Source organism: Sciurus vulgaris, assembly GCF_902686455.1.
Source record: "Sciurus vulgaris genome assembly, chromosome: 12".
Classification (NCBI taxonomy): Eukaryota; Metazoa; Chordata; class Mammalia; order Rodentia; family Sciuridae; genus Sciurus; species Sciurus vulgaris.
The window spans coordinates 50,338,965-50,357,294 of record NC_136473.1 but is presented as its reverse complement, the minus strand read 5'-3'; the positions used below and the strand labels follow the sequence as shown (position 1 = coordinate 50,357,294).

At 37.6% G+C, this 18,330-nt stretch overlaps 3 protein-coding genes across 4 annotated transcripts in view; all 3 read right to left on the bottom strand.

Annotated features, from left to right (window-relative positions):
- LOC306641943 (uncharacterized protein) overlaps positions 1-18,330 on the bottom strand; it is a gene marked incomplete at its 5' end in the record, with an annotated part of 437,033 nt that overhangs the window by 230,356 nt on the left and 188,347 nt on the right. Inside the window, one exon of the mRNA XM_079107277.1 lies at positions 15,361-15,564. Within this exon, the coding sequence (XP_078963403.1) occupies positions 15,361-15,564 (204 nt within the window). The remainder of the gene's footprint in view (positions 1-15,360; positions 15,565-18,330) is intronic.
- The window catches only part of LOC306641209 (uncharacterized protein), an 89,742-nt gene that overhangs the window by 25,841 nt on the left and 45,571 nt on the right, over positions 1-18,330 (bottom strand). The window lies entirely within an intron of this gene.
- Positions 16,751-18,014, bottom strand: LOC306641215 (uncharacterized protein). The gene is made up of 2 exons (XM_079106190.1): positions 17,376-18,014; positions 16,751-16,766 (listed from the first exon to the last, which is right to left on the bottom strand). Coding segments are annotated over exons 1-2 (531 nt in total). The 5' UTR covers positions 17,906-18,014; the 3' UTR covers positions 16,751-16,765.

The following is an 18,330-nucleotide window of genomic DNA, read 5'->3' as shown; positions in this document are numbered from 1 at the left end:
AATAAATAAATAAAATTTAAAAAATGAACCAAATGACCGGGAAACCAAATCATATCTCAATAATAACCCTGAATGTTAATGGCCTGAATTCATCAATCAAAAGACATAGACTAGCAGACTGAATTAAAAAGAAAGATCCAATAATATGTTGCCTACAAGAGACTCACCTCATAGAAAAACATACCCATAGACTAAAGGTGAAAAGATGGGGAAAAACATACCATGCACATGGACTCAGGAAAAAAGCTGGAGTACCCATCCTCATTTCAGATAATGTGGACTTCAAGCCAAAGTTAGTCAGAGGGGATAAAGAAGGTCATTTCATACTGCTTAAGGGAAACATAAATCATCAAGACATAACAATCATAAACATCTATGCCCCAAACAGTGGCTCATCCATGTATGTCAAACAAATCCTTCTCAATTTCAGAAACCAAATAGACCATAACACAATAATACTAGGTGATTTTAACACACCTCTCTCACCACTGGACAGATCTTCCAGACAAAAATTGAACAAAGAAACCATAGATCTCAATAGCACAATCATTAATTTAGACTTAACGGACATTTATAGAATATACCATCCAACCAAGAGTGAATACACTTTCTTCTCAGCAGCACATGGATCCTTTCCTAAAATAGACCATATATTATGCCACAAAGCTAATATTAGCAAATACAGGAAGATAGAGACACTACCTTGTATTCTATCAGATCATAATGGATTGAAGTTCGAAATAAATAAAAGAGTAAAAAACAGAAACTATTTCAACACCTGGAGATTAAACAATATGCTATTATATTATGAATGGATAAAAGAACATATTAGGAAGGAAATTAAAAAATTCTTAGAGGTAAATGAGGACGAAGAAAAATCATATCAAAATCTCTGGGACACTATGAAAGCAGAACTGAGAGGAAAATTTATTTCATGGAGTGCATTTAATAAAAGAAGAAAAGCTCAACAAATAAAGGACCTAACACTACAACTCAAAGCCCTAGAAAAAGAAGAACAGACCAGCACCAAAAATAGTAGAAGACAGGAAAGAGTTAAACTCAGAGCTGAAATCAATGAAATTGAAACAAAAGTAACAATACAAAAAATTGACAAAATAAATAGTTGGTTCTTCGAAAAAATAAACAAAATTGATAAACCTTTAGCCACACTAACAAATAGACGACGAGAGAAAACGCAGTCACTAAAATTCGGAATGAACAAGGAAATATCACAACAGACAGGATTGAAATACAAAACATAATTAGAAGCTATTTTGAAAATCTATACTCCAACAAAATAGAAAATTTCAAAGACATCAACAGGTTTCTAGAGACATATGAATTGCCTAAACTGAACGAGGAGGACATGCACAATTTAAATAGACCAATTTCAAGTACTGAAATAGAAGAAGTCATCAAAAGCCTACCAACAAAGAAAACTCCAGGACCAGATGGGTTCTCAGCCGAGTTCTACAAAACCTTTAAAGAAGAGCTCATTCCAATACTTCTCAAAGTATTCCATGAAATAGAAGAGGAGGGAACCCTCCCAAACTCATTCTATGAAGCCAATATCACACTGATACCTAAACCAGACAGAGACTCATCAAGGAAAGAAAATTTCAGACCAATATCCTTAATGAACATCGACACAATAGTTCTCAACAAAATTTTAGCAAATCGCATACAAAAACATATTAAAAAGATAGTGCACCAGGATCAAGTGGGTTTCATCGCAGGGATGCAAGGTTGGTTCAACATCCGGAAATCAATAAATGTAATTCACCATATCAATAGACTTAAAGTCAAGAATCACATGATTATTTCAATCGATGCAGAAAAAGCATTTGATAAAATACAGCACCCCTTCATGCTCAAAACACTAGAAAAAATAGGGATACTGGGAACATTCCTTAACATTGTAAAGGCCATTTATGCTACGCCCATGGCCAATATCATTCTAAATGGTGAAAAACTGAAAGCATTCCCCCTAAAAACTAGAACAAGGCAGGGATGCCCTCTTTCACCACTTCTATTCAACATCGTTCTTGAGACTCTAGCCAGAGCAATTAGACAAACCAAAGAAATTAAAGGAATACGAATTGGAAAAGAAGAACTCAAACTATCCCTGTTCGCTGATGACATGATTATATATTTAGAGGAACCTGGAAATTCCACCAGAAAACTCTTAGAACTCATAAGTGAATTCAGTAAAGTAACAGGTTATAAGATCAATGCTCATAAATCCAACACATTTATATACATAAGTGATGAATCTTCAGAAAGAGAAATTAGGAAAACTACCCCATTCCCAATAGCCTCAAAAAAAATAAAATACTTGGGAATCAATCTCACAAAAGAGGTGAAAGACCTCTACAATGAGAACTATACAACACTAAAGAAAGAAATTAAAGAACACCTTAGAAGATGGAAAGATCTTCCATGTTCTTGGATAGGAAGAATTAATATTGTCAAAATGGCCATACTACCTAAAGTGCTATACAAATTCAATGCAATTCCAATTAAAATCCCAATGACGTACCTTACAGAAATAGAGCAAGCAATTATGAAATTCATCTGGAAGAATAAGAAACCCAGAATAGCTAAAGCAATCCTTAGCAGGAAGAGTGAAACAGGGGGTACTGCAATACCAGATCATCAACTCTACTACAAAGCAATAGTAACAAAAACGGCATGGTATTGGTACCAAAATAGAAAGGTAGATCAATGGTACAGAATAGAGGACACGGACACAAACCCAAATAAATACAATTTTCTCATATTAGACAAAGGTGCCAAAAATATGCAATGGAGAAAAGATAGCCTCTTCAACAAATGGTGTTGGGAGAATTGGAAATCCATATGCAACAGAATGAAACTAAAACCATATCTCTCACCCTGCCCGAAACTAAACTCAAAATGGATTAAGGATCTCGGAATCAGACCAGAGACTCTGCAGATTATAGAAGAAAAATAGGTCTAGATCTTCAACATGTCGGCTTAGGACCAGACTTCCTTAACAGGACTCCCATAGCACAAGAAATAAAAGCAAGAATCAATAACTGGGATAGATTCAAACTAAAAAGCTTTCTCTCAGCAAAGGAAACTATCAGCAATGTGAAGAAAGAGCCTACAGAGTGGGAGAAAATCTTTGCCAATTATACTTCAGATAGAGCACTAATCTCCAGAATCTATAAAGAACTCAAAAATCTCTACACCGAGAATGCAAATAATCCAATCGATAAATGGGCTAAGGAAATTTAGACACTTCACAGCAGATCTACAAACAATTAACAAACATATGGAACAATGTTCAACATCTCTAGTAATAAGAGAAATGCAAATCAAAACCACCCTAAGATTTCATCTCAACCCAATTAGAAAGGCAATCATCCAAAATACGAGCAACAACAGGTGTTGGTGAGGATGTGTGGAGAAAGGTACACCTCATACATTGCTGGTGGGGCTGCAAATTAGTGCAGCCACTACTGGAAAGCAGTGTGGAGATTCCTTAGAAACTTGGAATGGAACCACATTTGACCCAGCTATCCCACTCCTTGGCCTATACCCAAAGGACTTAAAATCAGCATACTACAGAGATACAGCCACATCAATGTTCATAGCTGCTCAATTCACAATAGCCAGACTGTGGAAACCACCTAGATGTCCTTCAATTGATGAAGGATAAAGAAGCTGTGGTATATATATACAATGGAATATTACTCAGCCATAAAGAATGATAAATGATGGCATTTGCAGGCAAATGGATGAATAATTGGAGAATATCATGCTAAGTGAGATAAGCCAATCTCAAAAAGCCAAAGGACGAATGATATCACTAATAAGTGGATGATGACTCAAATGGGGGGAGGGAAAGGTTAGGTTAGGGTTAGAGTTAGGGTTAGGGAGGGGGGCAAGTATGGAGGAAGGACGCACTGCATAGAAGGAAACGAGGGGGTGGGAGGGGTGGGGGGAAGGGAAAAATAACAGAATGAATCAAACAACATTACTCTATGTAAATTTATGATTATACAAATGGCATGCCTTTACGCCATGTACAGAGAAACAACATGGATCCCATTGTTTACAATTAAAAAAAAAATGTGTATATATATATATATATATATACACAGAATATACACTGTATATATACATATTTCCCTATATTCTCTATGGTAATTAATGCCACTCGAAATTCATGTATTAAAACTTAATTGCCAATATCGTACTATTAAAAGGCTGGATTTTTCAAAAGTGATTAGATCATGATGATACAGTCCTCAGGAATGGTTAGCAACTACATAAAAAGACTAGAAAAACTAGTCTAGACCCTTTCTGGCTTCATGCCTTTAACGAGGTGAGGCATCATCTTGGAAGAAGAGACTAGTCCTACCAGACACTGAACATGCTGGTACCTTGTAGCTGGACTTCCCAGCTCTATGAGAAACAAATTTCTATTCCATATAAATTAACCAGCCTCAGGAATGCTGTTATATAATAGTATTAATGGAATACACACAACCCCCAACACTCACTTACACAGACACCTCCAGAATTTTAAAAACTTTTAACCATATATTTTATACTTCACTGGAGGAGAAAATATGCTATTTCTAAAACTTCAGAATGTAAAACTCTTCTGGGTGTAAATTAAAGATACAAAATTCTTTTAAAAGATCGAAGTTTTCGATCATGAAATGGATTATTATCAAAGACAGTGAGGAGGGCCGGGGAGATAGCTCAGCTGGTAGAATGCTTGCCTCGCAAGCACAAGGTTCAATACCCAGTACCGCAAAAAAAAAAAAAAAAAAAAAGTGAGGTCCCTGTCACTAGAAGTGTTCAACTAGTTTTTGTGACATCTCCACCACAGAATTATGAAAAATAGACAAGATTTTAAACAACCATGGATTTTAGAGTCTGATGTATTTTCTGAACATTCTAAACCATAAATTTGTTCTCCTTATTTTGGACTTGTTCTTTGTGGCTCATTAATGAATGAAGGCATGCTATGAAGAAATACTACAAAGGGGATACATATAAGGTTTCACTTCTTTAAATAAACAGATCTCTAGACTCTAAATGTACCAACGAAAACTATATACTAAGTTTCCACTCTGCTCTCTTCCCAAAAGTCATACTCAACCTACAAAGCTACCTTCATGAAACAAACATAGAGCCTAGTATGACATAAAGTTAAATGATTAAAAAATGGAAAAAAAGAAGTGATACAATAGTAATGCTGTGAAAACACAGGTCATATAACTCCTAATTGGATTTGGGAGGTCAGTGCATTCCTACAGGATATGAGGCATAAACTAGCATGTGAATAGTGGAATTGGATAAATGAATTTGGAAGGAGAGAAAGCAACCAGTAGAAGCAGGATGTGCAGAGGGTAGGACATTGGCCCTGGAAGATCAGTTAATGCGTAGTACACTGATTAGAAGCAAGTAGCTAGGGATGAAGAACAGACTTGCACAGAGGCAGATCATGACTACACCTGGACTTTATCTGAGGCAAATAGAAACTCTGAAATACTACAACCCTAATGACTGAAATGAACAATGTTAGAGAAATTGCCTGACTTCTCTCTGGAGAATCTATAGAGCAAAGACAAGAAGGTGTGAAGTCAGTTAGGAGACTGACACGTTGATGTGGGAGAACATGAATTATTATTTTTATTGGTTCTTTTTAGTTATACATAATATTAGGATTCATTCTGACATAACTATAAAAGCATGAAATATAGTTTATTCTAATTCACTCCCCAGTACTTCCAATTCCATCCCCTTCTCCCTTCCCCTGTTCCCTACCCTCTACTCTACTGTCTTTCTGCTATTTGTTAATTCTTTTTTAAATTAGTGTCTTGTGGATATACATATGGTGAGATTCACTGTGGTATATTCATATATGTACATAAGAAAGGTCAGATTCATATTCTATCCCCACTCCCTTCCCTTCATTCCCCTTTGTCCATTCAACTGATCAGAAAGATGAATTATGACTAGTGAAGTAATTAGTGGGGAATAGAAAGGAGTGAACTAATCCCAAAGGCAGTTAATAGCTGAAAAAAAAAAAGCCATGGATTCCATTAAGTTCATAACATTTAACCAGTTCCAAGATTGGGCCCAATGTTTTCTAGATAAAAATATATGCCTGCCTGAGAATATTTATCAACTAATTTACTAATCATAGCAACAGTTACTGCTAGCATTGATTATGAACCATATCTTCAAGGGCACTGGAAAAGCATGAAAACCAATGTGTGGTGGGCCCGATCCCAGGACACACCCAAAACAGGAACCTGAGACACTCAGGATGTTTACATTCAGGCTTTTCCAACAGTGCCACATATTTACTGTAATGCCTCTTGTGCTCATGTGCAGAATTTGGGGAGGGGGTCCTTGCTTCTTTAAGTAGTGAATTCCTAGACCACTGGGGAAATCATATGTAACCCAAAGAATCACATGATCTCCACATACTTTTTGGTAAAGAACAGGTAAATCTTGTGGCTGACATACTTCAGCACCACATGGAGTAAGGTTAACAACATTTTAAACAACTTTACAACAGCAGGTTTCAGGGAGCCTGGAAATTGTTGAATTTATAAACATAAGATTGTGGAATTAATTTCATTCTCAAACTGTGAAGAGGCAAAAGTTGAAACCTGTTAGAATATTTTGACAATTATAAATTTGGTGGAACTTCAGTAAAAATAAAATTATGGCTTTTCTAAATGATACTCAAAATTGTTATTTTGATTCTGGCTCCACCTCTCTGCTTTACTCACAGTCTTTCTGAATCCTTTGGAACAGTCTTCTAGAACTGCTCATAGCAACCTCCTTTCTCATATAGCTGTCTTTTCTTGCTTTTTACCTTGCAATTTGTTTTCTCACCTGAGAGCGTTTCACACTGAGTGGGGAGACAACTGGTAGCTCTCTTTGGAACCTTTGCATTAGGCATAGGGCCACTTTATTTTCTAAAGCAAGCACACTGGAAAAAGTCATTTATTGGAGAACATACGTGAAACCCTCAAACACAGGGTTCCCCTTGAAAATCAGAATGTATTCTGATTTTCACAATATTCTATTTAGAATAGTTGAAAAATATGGACATAATAGAGAGTTTCATGTTTTCTTACAATAATGGACTTACAGCCAGGCATGGTGACACACCTCTGTAATTTTAGGGACTCAAGGATGAAGTAGGAGGTCAGCTACTTAAGAAAAGGGTTGGAGATGCAGCTCACTGGTAATGTGCTCCTATACTTCCCACTACCAAATAATAATAATAATAATAATAATAATAATAATAGATTAATTCAAGGAATTATTTAATAATAGTATTTCAGGCTGTGTGGGAGGGGATCTTATCAAGGTTCACAGAATAGTTCAGTTGTTACTATATTCCATGTGCACACAGATCATCTGATTTAGACACATGCATACAAAAACACACTCCAACTTTATGTCCTAATTAGGAACTATTTACTGATATCCCAGGAATTTAAAGATAAGACATGTCTAGTGCACAATGGAAATAAGAAGTATGGATTGTATATGTTAAACAGGTTATTAAGTGTTAAAACAATATGGAATTTTTTAAAGGGCACGAGAGAACTGACTACTGACTGGGAACTTAAAATGCACACTTGTTTTTTACAAATAAATTTTCCTAATGTATGTGTGTTTATGCATTTTCTTTTAGGCCACCAAGAATTTAATTGTACATTCTGTAATGAAAAAGGAAGCAAACCAAAGTTCTGATGCACAACATCTTTTATCTATCAATCAACAAAGAAACTTTCTTTATGTATATTTCTACTTTAAAGACACTTTATTTCATGTATGTCATGGATTCATTAACATTAAACTAGAGGTCAGCAATAATCTAACTCATGCCTAAATGAAGTTCATCTAACACACGTTTTATCCTGAAGGCACATGAGGGGCTTCCTGTACTTAGCAACACCAGACAGAATTTCAGCACCATGATCAGGGGTCATTATAAATAGTTAAAATCATCAAATAAACAAAACCGCCCAAAATGGAAAAAAAAAAAAAAACTCAAAAAACTATTAGCGCAAAGAACACTTCGTTTACTATAAGAGTGAAATAAAAAGGCAGAGCATCTCTTCATTTGGTCTTAGCTGGGAGTACAGGTTGTCTACTCAAAATTGTCCCTACTGTGTGGAGGACTACAAATGACAGAATAGTATCATGAGTATTGATTTTGTGACAAATATATTTTAGCAAATAACAAAGTGAAATTTCCAAATAATGAGTTTTGACCGTATATGAAAAAATCTCAGGTGAAGTACTGGATGTCATATAAAACAGGAGGAAAGAATTAAGAAAACAAGTTTACTTCCTAGAAGCAGTTCAAGTCTGGGAGAGATAAGTCAAGCAGAGCTGGAGTAGTTTGCTAAATTGTTAAAGCAGAGACCATAGCTCAGTGACGCTGTTCCACATATAAGTTATGGATAGATACCAGAGAAAGGAGAGACAAATCCAGAGAATTCCAGAGAGAAACTCAGCTGACAAATCCCCTAAGCGTTTGGCTGAGAAATTATTTAGTATGTGAGAGGGGAATCTCCATGAAGTAGGAAAGAATATGTAGATAATAGCTGACCAAATAATTCTCCAAGCTAACACAAGGTTTGGAAAAAATTGTGCTTCCTTGGCCACAGTAAAGAGATTTGTAATACTCAGGACATTAAAAAGATGTCAAAAGGTGTAGCTATCACAAAAGACATGGCTGGCCTAAGAGTAGCAAATGTTATAGATTTACCCTTTCTAAGCTGCAAAGCCTTGACAAAGCTCAAAGCAATCTGCAAACAACTGCATGCCCATACAAAAATCCAATGATTCTTATTAAAATGAAACAAAATATAACACTCAATACATAAAATATACTATGTCTAGTATCAGTGTGAATTTGCCAGGCACAAAAAGAAGGAAATATGGAATAACTAATAAGAGAAAACAGTCACTAGAACAGACTATAAGGGAAAAGATGATGTAATTAATAGGCAAAAATCTAAAATAGCTATTAAAAATAGTATAAATATTCTCAAGGATGGAGACGAAAATACAAAGCTATGAGGGAAAAAATATGAAATATAATAATGATTTAAATAGAGTCACATCAATGTCTACAACAGCTTAATTCACAATAGCTAGATTGTGGAACCAACCTAGATGCCCTTCAATAGATGAATGGATAGAGAAACTGTGGTATATACACACAATGGAATATTATTCAGTTATAAGGAAGAATAAAATTATGGCATTTGCAGGTAAATGGATGGAATTGGAGAATATTATGCTAAATGAAAGAAGCCAATCCCCAAAAAACAAAGGTTAAATGTTTTCTCTGATAAGTGGATAATGATACATAATGGGAGTGGGGGGTGAGAGAAGAATGAAGGAACTTTGGATTAGGTAGAGGGAAATGAGAGGCGGGGAAGGGGCAAGGGCAGGAAAGACAGTGGAATGAGACAGACATCATTACCCTGTGTACAAGTATGATTACACGAATGGTGTGAATCTACATCATGTACAACCATAGAAACAAAAATTTGCACCCCATTTGTGTACAGTGAATCAAAATGCAGTCTGTAAAAATGAAAAAATAAATAAATAAATAGAGCTTTTAGAGAGTTAAGAAAAAAAAAGATACACTGGGTCTATAAACATGTTTTTAGAAGATGGATTCACAGGGAACACTTACCAACTTATTTAGTGCAGCTAATGGTACCCTATCAGGAAAATCAGAAAAAAGGCACAACAGATAGAAAAATGTGTGATAAAATATTAACAAGTTAAATACTGTAATATATCAAACAAAATATAGCAAGATTAAGGGGGCATCGGGATAAAAGCATAGCTTAACAAAACAGCAATTAGCTATATTAGTAGAATAAAATAAATACCATGTAATTATCTAATTAGATACATGAAAGTATTTGACAAAATTCTAACACCTAATATTCACAGAAAGTCAACTACTCAAACAGGCAAAGGATAGCTATGTAAAGTCTGCAGCTAATATCATAACTTAATCACTCTTAATCACCATTATATCTTCTACTCTGTTCAAATTGTGCTTCAGGGCTCAAGCAGTGCAATGAAGCTGTGGAAAGAAACCCAAATATAGAGGTGGAGCAGGAAGAAGTATAATTTCTATAATAGCCAATAACATGATTGTCTGTCTAGAAAACATTAGGAATCTACAAATCAACTACAAGACTGATAGGTGAGTTTAGGAAGGTCACCAGATACAAAAACCAATTTATTTCCAACTATTAGGGGGAAAAACTCAAAGTTAAATAAATGATGCAATTTACAATAACATAAAAATGAAATGCATAAATATAAATCTAATAAGATTTATGTAAGACTGGGACAGTGGGAACTACAAATCATTCCAGAAAGGAATTTTAAAAGTCTCAACTAAGTAGAATGAAACAAGATGTTAGACAAAGGACTCAGTATCAATATGATTTCAGAAATATTAGCACAATACTGCAAAGATGTCTTTAAAATTGATCCAACACAACTGCAATCATAATATCATCAGGGAATATGAGAAGCTGTTTTTAAATTTTTATGGCAACTCATTGAACACAAAGTGGCTGAAAAGAAGTGAGAAATACCAATGTTGAATGACTTCTAAAACTAAATTATAGTAACTCTACTCTAATTTGTGGGGCACTAGAAAGCTATGTGTAATTTTCCAAATCAAACCAATAGACCAAATCCTGCCACAAGATCTTGGCCTCTTTCAATACAGTACAAACTCTCCAGCACATGACTCCATTTGAGGTAACACTTAAAATGAGAAGTGTCAAATTCCAGAGATGGAGTATCTCCAGAAGAAAACCTATGCTATGATTGGATGGCAGTGGCTTGAATCTCTGCCTCTGAATTTTTTGATTTATATACAGAATGGCAACATAGTCTCTTGAGAAACGTACATGGGTGGAACACTGTAAGCACTGAGTGCTGGAAGTGGCTTACCTCCCATCTAGCTATGGGCTCTGCAGGTGGCTACGCTTTTCCTGATCTTGTTTTCCTCATTTGAAGACATAGATAGTTAGATTAGATAATGCCTAAGTACATTTTCAATGTGAAAATTCCAAGGTGAAAAATAAAAATCAGTGATTTCATTTAATCACTTACTCTCTCTCCCTTAAGATAATAAATTTTCCCTTAAAATGATAAGTATTTATTATATTTTTCCCCTAAATTTGTGGTCAACAATTTATAGAATATTATTCTGATGATTCAGAGGTTGAAATAGCTTATTTAAGAATAATATCAAACCCTGTAAGCCAGTGATCATTCCAGTATTTACATACACAAATGCATTTAACACTCAGGAACATCCTACAAAAGTAGGCATTATTATTATAATTTTACAGATAAGAATAAATATAACAATATAATTTCCACTTAAAAGGTTATCCTGCCAAACCTATGAATTTGATTATGTTACCTTGGAACCTCCCAATTCCTCTCTTGCCTACGGCTAATTCAGCCTCATCAATCTCACTTACTTTTCCACATGGCCAAACGGTAATTATCCTGGAGATTGCCGAATTCAGAAGCAAGTACTCTTAGACAAAGTGACTTATTCAGAAGAGAGATTAAAATTGTTCATAGAGAGTTTGGAATCTTCAGTTTCCAGGAGGATTTTGATCCTGGTTATTACACACACACACACACACACACACACACACACACACATATACACACACACACACACAATGCTTTATGATTTATGAAATAGGAAGGTCAAGGTCAAGGCAGGAACCACCAACATGTAGCAGGTGAGCAAAAGGAGACAGTGGATATGGACATTAATCACCAATGTCCACTTTTCCAACACTCCTGGGAAGAGTACCTTATATCCCTACAACATGGGAGTCATACTTGGGCATATGACTTGCATTGGCCAATGGAACAAAGTGGCAAAAACCTTAGGAACATACTTGTTCTTTGTTGAACTCTCTTTTTCCCCTCTGCCACATATTTCAGAGACGCTTCCCTGGTTGTGGGGATAAAAGAGTAAGAAACACAATCTAAAGTGCAACAGAAACATGTCTTTGATCTCTTCAGGCACTGAGACATTAATACAATGAGGAAAATAAGGAGGGTCCAGAAAGGTACGTGTTGAAAGTAAAATAAAGGAAAGTAGAGGGAAGGAAAATATTACATAAAGGACAATCAAATACAAATGAATAGACTAGGGAAAGAAAGTCTAGTAGAGTAGAGAGAGGATGGGAGAAGGGAAAGCAGACAAGAGGCAATGGGGGAGAGAAGAGCATGAGATCAAAAACCAAAATCCTTAGCAAATACAAAAAAATAGAGATACTACCCCATGTTCTACCACATCATAATGGAATGAAATCAGAAATCAATAATAAAATAAAAAATAGAAATTACTCCAATACCTGGAAACTAAATAATACATTACTGAGTGATGCATGGATAGCACAAGACATCAGGGAAGAGAGAAAAAAAATTCTTAGAGGTAAAAAACATCAACACAACATATCAAAATCTCTGGGACACTATGAAATCAGTACTAAGAGGGAAATTCATTGTATTGAACTCATGCATTAAAAGTATAAAAAGTCAACATGTAAATGACCTAACATATATCAAAGCCCTAGAAAAAGAACAGGTCAACACCAAAAATAGGAAAAGAAAGGAAATAATTAAAATAAGAGCTGAAACAAAAGAAACAATTCAAAAAATTGACAAAACAAAATGTTGGTTCCTAGGAAAAAATAAACAAAATTGGTAAACCCTTAGCCACATTAACAAAAAGGATAGAGAACACTCAAATTACTAAAATTTGTGATGAAAAAGAAAATATCAGGATGGACACTACTGAAGTACAAAACATAATTAGAACCTATTTTGAAAATTTATACTCCAACAAAAATAAAACATTTCAAAGGCACAAATTTCTAGAGACGTAGGATCCACTCAAACTGAATCAGGAGGACATACAGAATTCAAACAGACCAATTTCAAGCACTGAAATAGAAGGCATCAAAAGTCTACCAACCAAGAAAAGCCCAGGACCAGATGGATTCTCGGCCCAGGTCTACAAGACCTTCAAAGAAGAACTAATTCCAATACTCCTCAAAGTACTCCATAAAATGGAAAAGGAGGGAACCCTTCCAAACTCATTCTATGAAGCTAGTATCACCCTGATACTATCTATACTATACTAGTATCACCCAAACCAGACAAGGACATTAAGGAAAGAAAACTTTAGACCAATATCCATGATGAACACAGATGCAAAAATTCTTAACAAAATTCTGGCAAATTGCATACAAAAACATATTTAAAAGATAGTGCACCATGACCAAGTGGGTTTCATCCCAGGGATGCAAGGTTAGTTCAACATCTGGAAATCAATAAGTGTAATTCACCACATCAACAGACTTAAAGTTAAGAATCATGTGATTATTTCAATAGATGCAGAAAAAGCATTTGATAAAATACAGAACCTCTTCATGCTTAAAACACTAGAAAAACTAGGGATAGTAGGAACACACCTCAACATTGTAAAGGCTATCTATGCTAAGCTCAAGACCAACATCATTCTAAATAGAGAAAAACTGAAAGCATTCCCTACAAAAATTGGAACAGGAGAGGTATGCCCTCTTTCCCCACCTCTATTCAACATCATCCTTGAAACTCTAGTTATGGCCATTGGACACACCAAAGAATTAAAGGGATACAAATAGGAAAAGAAGAACTCCAGTTATCACTATTTGCTAATGACATGATTCTGTATTTAGAGGATCCAAAAAACTCTACCAGAAAACTTCTAGAACTAATAAGTGAATTCAGCAAAGGAACATACAAAATCAACACTCATGAATCTAATGCATTTCTATTCATGTGACAAATCCTCTGCAAGAGAAACTAGGAAAACTACCCATTCACAACAGCCACACACACACACACAAAATAATATAGTTGGGAATCAATGTAACAAAAAAGAGGTAAAAGACCTCTACAGTGAAAACTACAGAACACTAAAGAAAGAAATTAACAATAACTTTAGAAGATGGAAAGATCTCCCATGTTCTTGGATTGGCAGAATTAATACTGTCAAAATGGACATACTACCAAAAGTGTTGTACAGATTCAAGGCAATTCCAATTGAAATCCCAATGACCTTCATAGAAATGGAGAAACCAACAGTGAAATTCATTTGTAAAAATAAGAGACCCAGAATAACCAAAGCAATACTTAGCAGGAGGCATCACAATACCAGACCTTAAACTATAATACAAAGTCACAGTAACAAAAACGGCATGGCATTGGCACCAAAATAGACAGGTAGACCAATGGTAAAGAAGAGAAGACAGAGACAAACCCACATAAGTACAGTCATCTCATATTAGACAAAGGTGCCAAAAACATACAATGGAGAAAAGATAGCCTCTTCAGCAAATTTATTTGCTTCATCATGCAGCAAAATAAAAACATGTATCAGAAGGAACACACAAGTAACATAGGTGGCAACGTTCTCCTGTCTCTACTATCCTTAACAAAAACTTTTTTATCATAAGTGGTTGAAATATGTTTGTATAGAGAGCACCACACCACATTTAATCCCTGTACCCCATAAAAACACTTTCAGAAGTAGTCAGTGAACACTGATAATGGATATGACAAATCATCCTAATTTACTGAAAAAGATATAACAAGTTTTATATAATCCTGTTTCATCTAGTTTGAGTTGATGAGATGCTTGAAAGTCATGAAGCTGTATTTCTCTAGAACTAGTCTAGAACTTTAATTTATAATAGACCATTACCTAGGTAGCAAAGTGAGCGCATATTTAAAAAGACTATATCCTATGAGAAAAAAATCAGTAAAATCCATCTGCTTTTATAACTTACTCAATTGCATTTCATTTCCTTTTATTTTATTTTTTTCTAAAGAAGCCTTAGAAAAAAATGATTTGGGGCTGGGGTGTGGCTCAGGGGCAAAGTGCTCACTTAGCATGTGGGAGGCCCTGGGTTCCATCCTCAGCACAACATAAAAACAAATAAATAAAATACAGGGATTGGTCTATCTACAACTGTGCAACACTTCCTGCCTGCACCACTGCCTAATTCTCAGGATAGGTCTCTAAATTTAAAGGGCTGTTACACAATCTATCAAAAATGTGTAGGAAAGCACCATTTGGAAGAAACAAAATTACCCAATTCTTTGTGTCTTTAGATATTAGAAGAAAAACTTAACAGAAAAAAGAAATCTGTTTAGTATTTTACAGAAGCATTTTATACTTAATCTGCTACTTTAAAACATTTATTTCAGAATTACCTTTATACTTCCAGGCAAAGTAACTTCTGTTGCTCTACAATGCTGGACAAGATCTTGAGCCTCTGCCTGTACTTTCAAATGATCTGCCCAGGTAAAGGGTTGAGAAGAGGTGACAAGGAGTTGGGTTTTAATACTCCAGTCCACAGGTAACTCAGTATTTTCTGAGGACAGACTATCCGATTCAGAGAATGATAGGGGTAAAGCCTTTTAAAAGAAAAAAGAAAACAACACAAAAAATCAGAGTTTCCGAGTTTCCAGAAAAACCCTTCAATCTAAAGATTTTATTAACTAACATATTCACAGTCTCTGAATAGCAAAATTACATGAACTATACACTAAATATCATTAAAAAATCATACCTCCTGAAAAATTCTGGAAGGAGCTAAATTAATCTATTCATAGTCGTTTCCACTAAGAGGCAAAAACTTGTTGTTGGAATGGAGCATATTTCACTTTTTAGGTTTTACTAAAAAGAACTAACACTTTATAGAGTACTACAGATGTTGTTATCAAAGTAGAAATCTTCCCAATGTCTGAAAAAGTACCTAAAGCCTTTGAAACTGGAACTTGGGCTAAGCTGCTCTTCCTGCAGGTAACCTTAGGAACCCTTAAAGGCCATTTTTAAGAAACATTTTCTGATCTCAAAAATCTGCCATTAACCCACTTTGCTGTCTTTTCAAGTCAATATTATTCACATTACAAGAATTCTCGGGCTGGGGAGATAGCTCAGTCGGTAAAGAGCTTGCCTTGAAAGCACAAGGCCCTGGGTTCCATCCCCAGGGCCGCAAAAAGAAAAAAAAAAAAAAAAAAGAAGTCTTTTAGGTAAGGCAGTCTTAGGCAAAGAGGGGAGATTGAGTCTTGTGGCATTTTGATAACCTGCACCCATTAGGTACAATCATACATTTACCAAATGATCCCAACATAAGTACTTGTAGGTGTTGTGGAAGTGGACAGCAAGGTTCGGTGCTATGCCATAACTTGTGGAGGTAACTGGAGAATTTGTTTTGAAGATTTAATAAAGGATCAAGTTGAAGAAGTACCTTAGTATGGAGGGGTTCCTCTGAGTGATGAGCTCAAAAAAGAAGTGTGTTAAAAAAACTGATGAGGGTAAAGGGCAACCAACAACTCTCATCTACTATGCCTACTTTCCTGCTGGTGACCATTACAGCAATTCTTACTGTAACACACCAAATCCTTTATTTTGGCTGATGCCATCTATTCAACTCTGGTAAAGATAACCACTTTCAAGCTTCTCTGCAAAACTATTTTTCAAGCAGAATGCTTCTGAGAAGCATACGAATACACACGCTAATGATATTTAAAAAGTATTACCTGGGGTAGTTCAGTAACTGATGTTCTTTCAGATGACATCTCTTCCCATGGCAAATCATTTTCTTGATTAGTATCTAAAAACAGGTTAAGAAAATCGTCCTTTTAAAATGTAAATGATGCTGAAGTTTGCTTTAAATGTGTAGACAGGCTCACCTGGCAAAGTACCTTCTCAGTAAATGCCAGTGCACACAAACTTATACACACCCAAATCAATCCTAGCAGTTTTTCACTTTGGGTCTGAACTTTAATATTAAAACTAAGAGGGAAAAAGGTCAGTTTTGCGCATTGAGTAACTGACCATACAAACCTTAAGCCGAAAGACCCAAAAGGCAAGAAAAATGCTGGTGATGTCCGAACAGATTTATCCTCAACACTCCTCCACTCCGCGCAGCTTTGCGCGAGAAGCACGGTGGGAAGGCGGTCGGGGCTTGGTCCGTCCACGCTGCCCTCGGGATGCCTTCCGCGGAGGGACGTCCGCGCAGACCTGCAGTCACGTCTCCCGAGCGGAGGCGGCGCACAGCGGCAGCACAGCCGCAGCCGGGCAGCCTCGGCAAACCCCGCCCTTCAGGAGCAGCCGTCCCCAGGGCTCGGGGCTCCCTCAGGCCGCGGCGACAGGAACGCTTCGCGCCCATTTCCCTGCCCCGAGCCCTAACTTTCCATCCCTAACTCGCAGCTGGCCCCGCCATGAAGGACGAAAGCCCTTCGCCCGGCAGGCACGAAGACACTCACCGAGCCCGGCGCCGCCTGCTGGCCGCGGGGCAGCCCGTCCCGGGCGTCCATGGCGACCCGCAGCCGCTTGTCCAGGCGGGCGAAGGGGTTCCTGCCGGCCGCGGTCGGACCGCCCACTCTGCCGCCGGCGGCCAGGAGGGACCTGAGGGGCAGCACGGCCGCCAGGGCGGCGCGGCGAGGCGTCGGCTCCGCAGCTCGGGAGACCGGGAGGCGGCGGCTTCTTGGCTCCGGGACCTTTTCCGTCGGAGCCGCAGTGTGTCCAGCGGCCTCTTGAAGGTGGGCGAGTAGCCGGCCACCGACAGGGCCACGAAGCGAAGCGGCTGAGGCCGACCGCCCGCCCCGCAGCACTTCCCGCGCGCCAGGGCCCCGCCCCCGCGCGGCGTGCGTGGCAGGCACGCGGCCCGCGAGGTCCCGCCCCCGGCTGCGTTCCTCCGGGCCGGGCGGTCCTGCGCTCCTGCCAGGCTTTCGGCCGCGATTCTGCCATGAGATGAGGCGGCTGTGGGCAGCACTTGGCCCGGGCGGGTGTGCACTACCCCGTTGGGCATCGAAATGGTTGAACGCTGCTAGGCCTGCAGTAGGGATGTCATCACCGCGGGTACAGCGTCTGGACTCGCGGTGCTGGACTGCTGCTTAGAGCTTTCGGGGAGCAGTGGTGACATCTAGAGGTGGTGACAGCACCAGAGCAGACCCCAACCCCGCCTTCTTCAAGAGAGAACTCAGAAGATAGCACCCTTCAAGCTCAGTCCCCCTTTCCCAATGCAGGCAGTCCCAGCCCTTCACGCAAATGCTCTGCAGCTCCCACAGGACAAGATACTGTGATCTTTGTTCCTGAAGAAACTCGAAGTAAATGGATAAATTGAAGTGTGTATGAGTTAGGTACTTTGGGACCTGAAAATAAATTCAAATGCT

Excerpts from the sequence above, each read along its gene's own strand:
- LOC306641215 (XM_079106190.1), bottom strand. The coding sequence starts at position 17,905 with ATGGCAGAATCGCGGCCGAAAGCCTGGCAGGAGCGCAGGACCGCCCGG.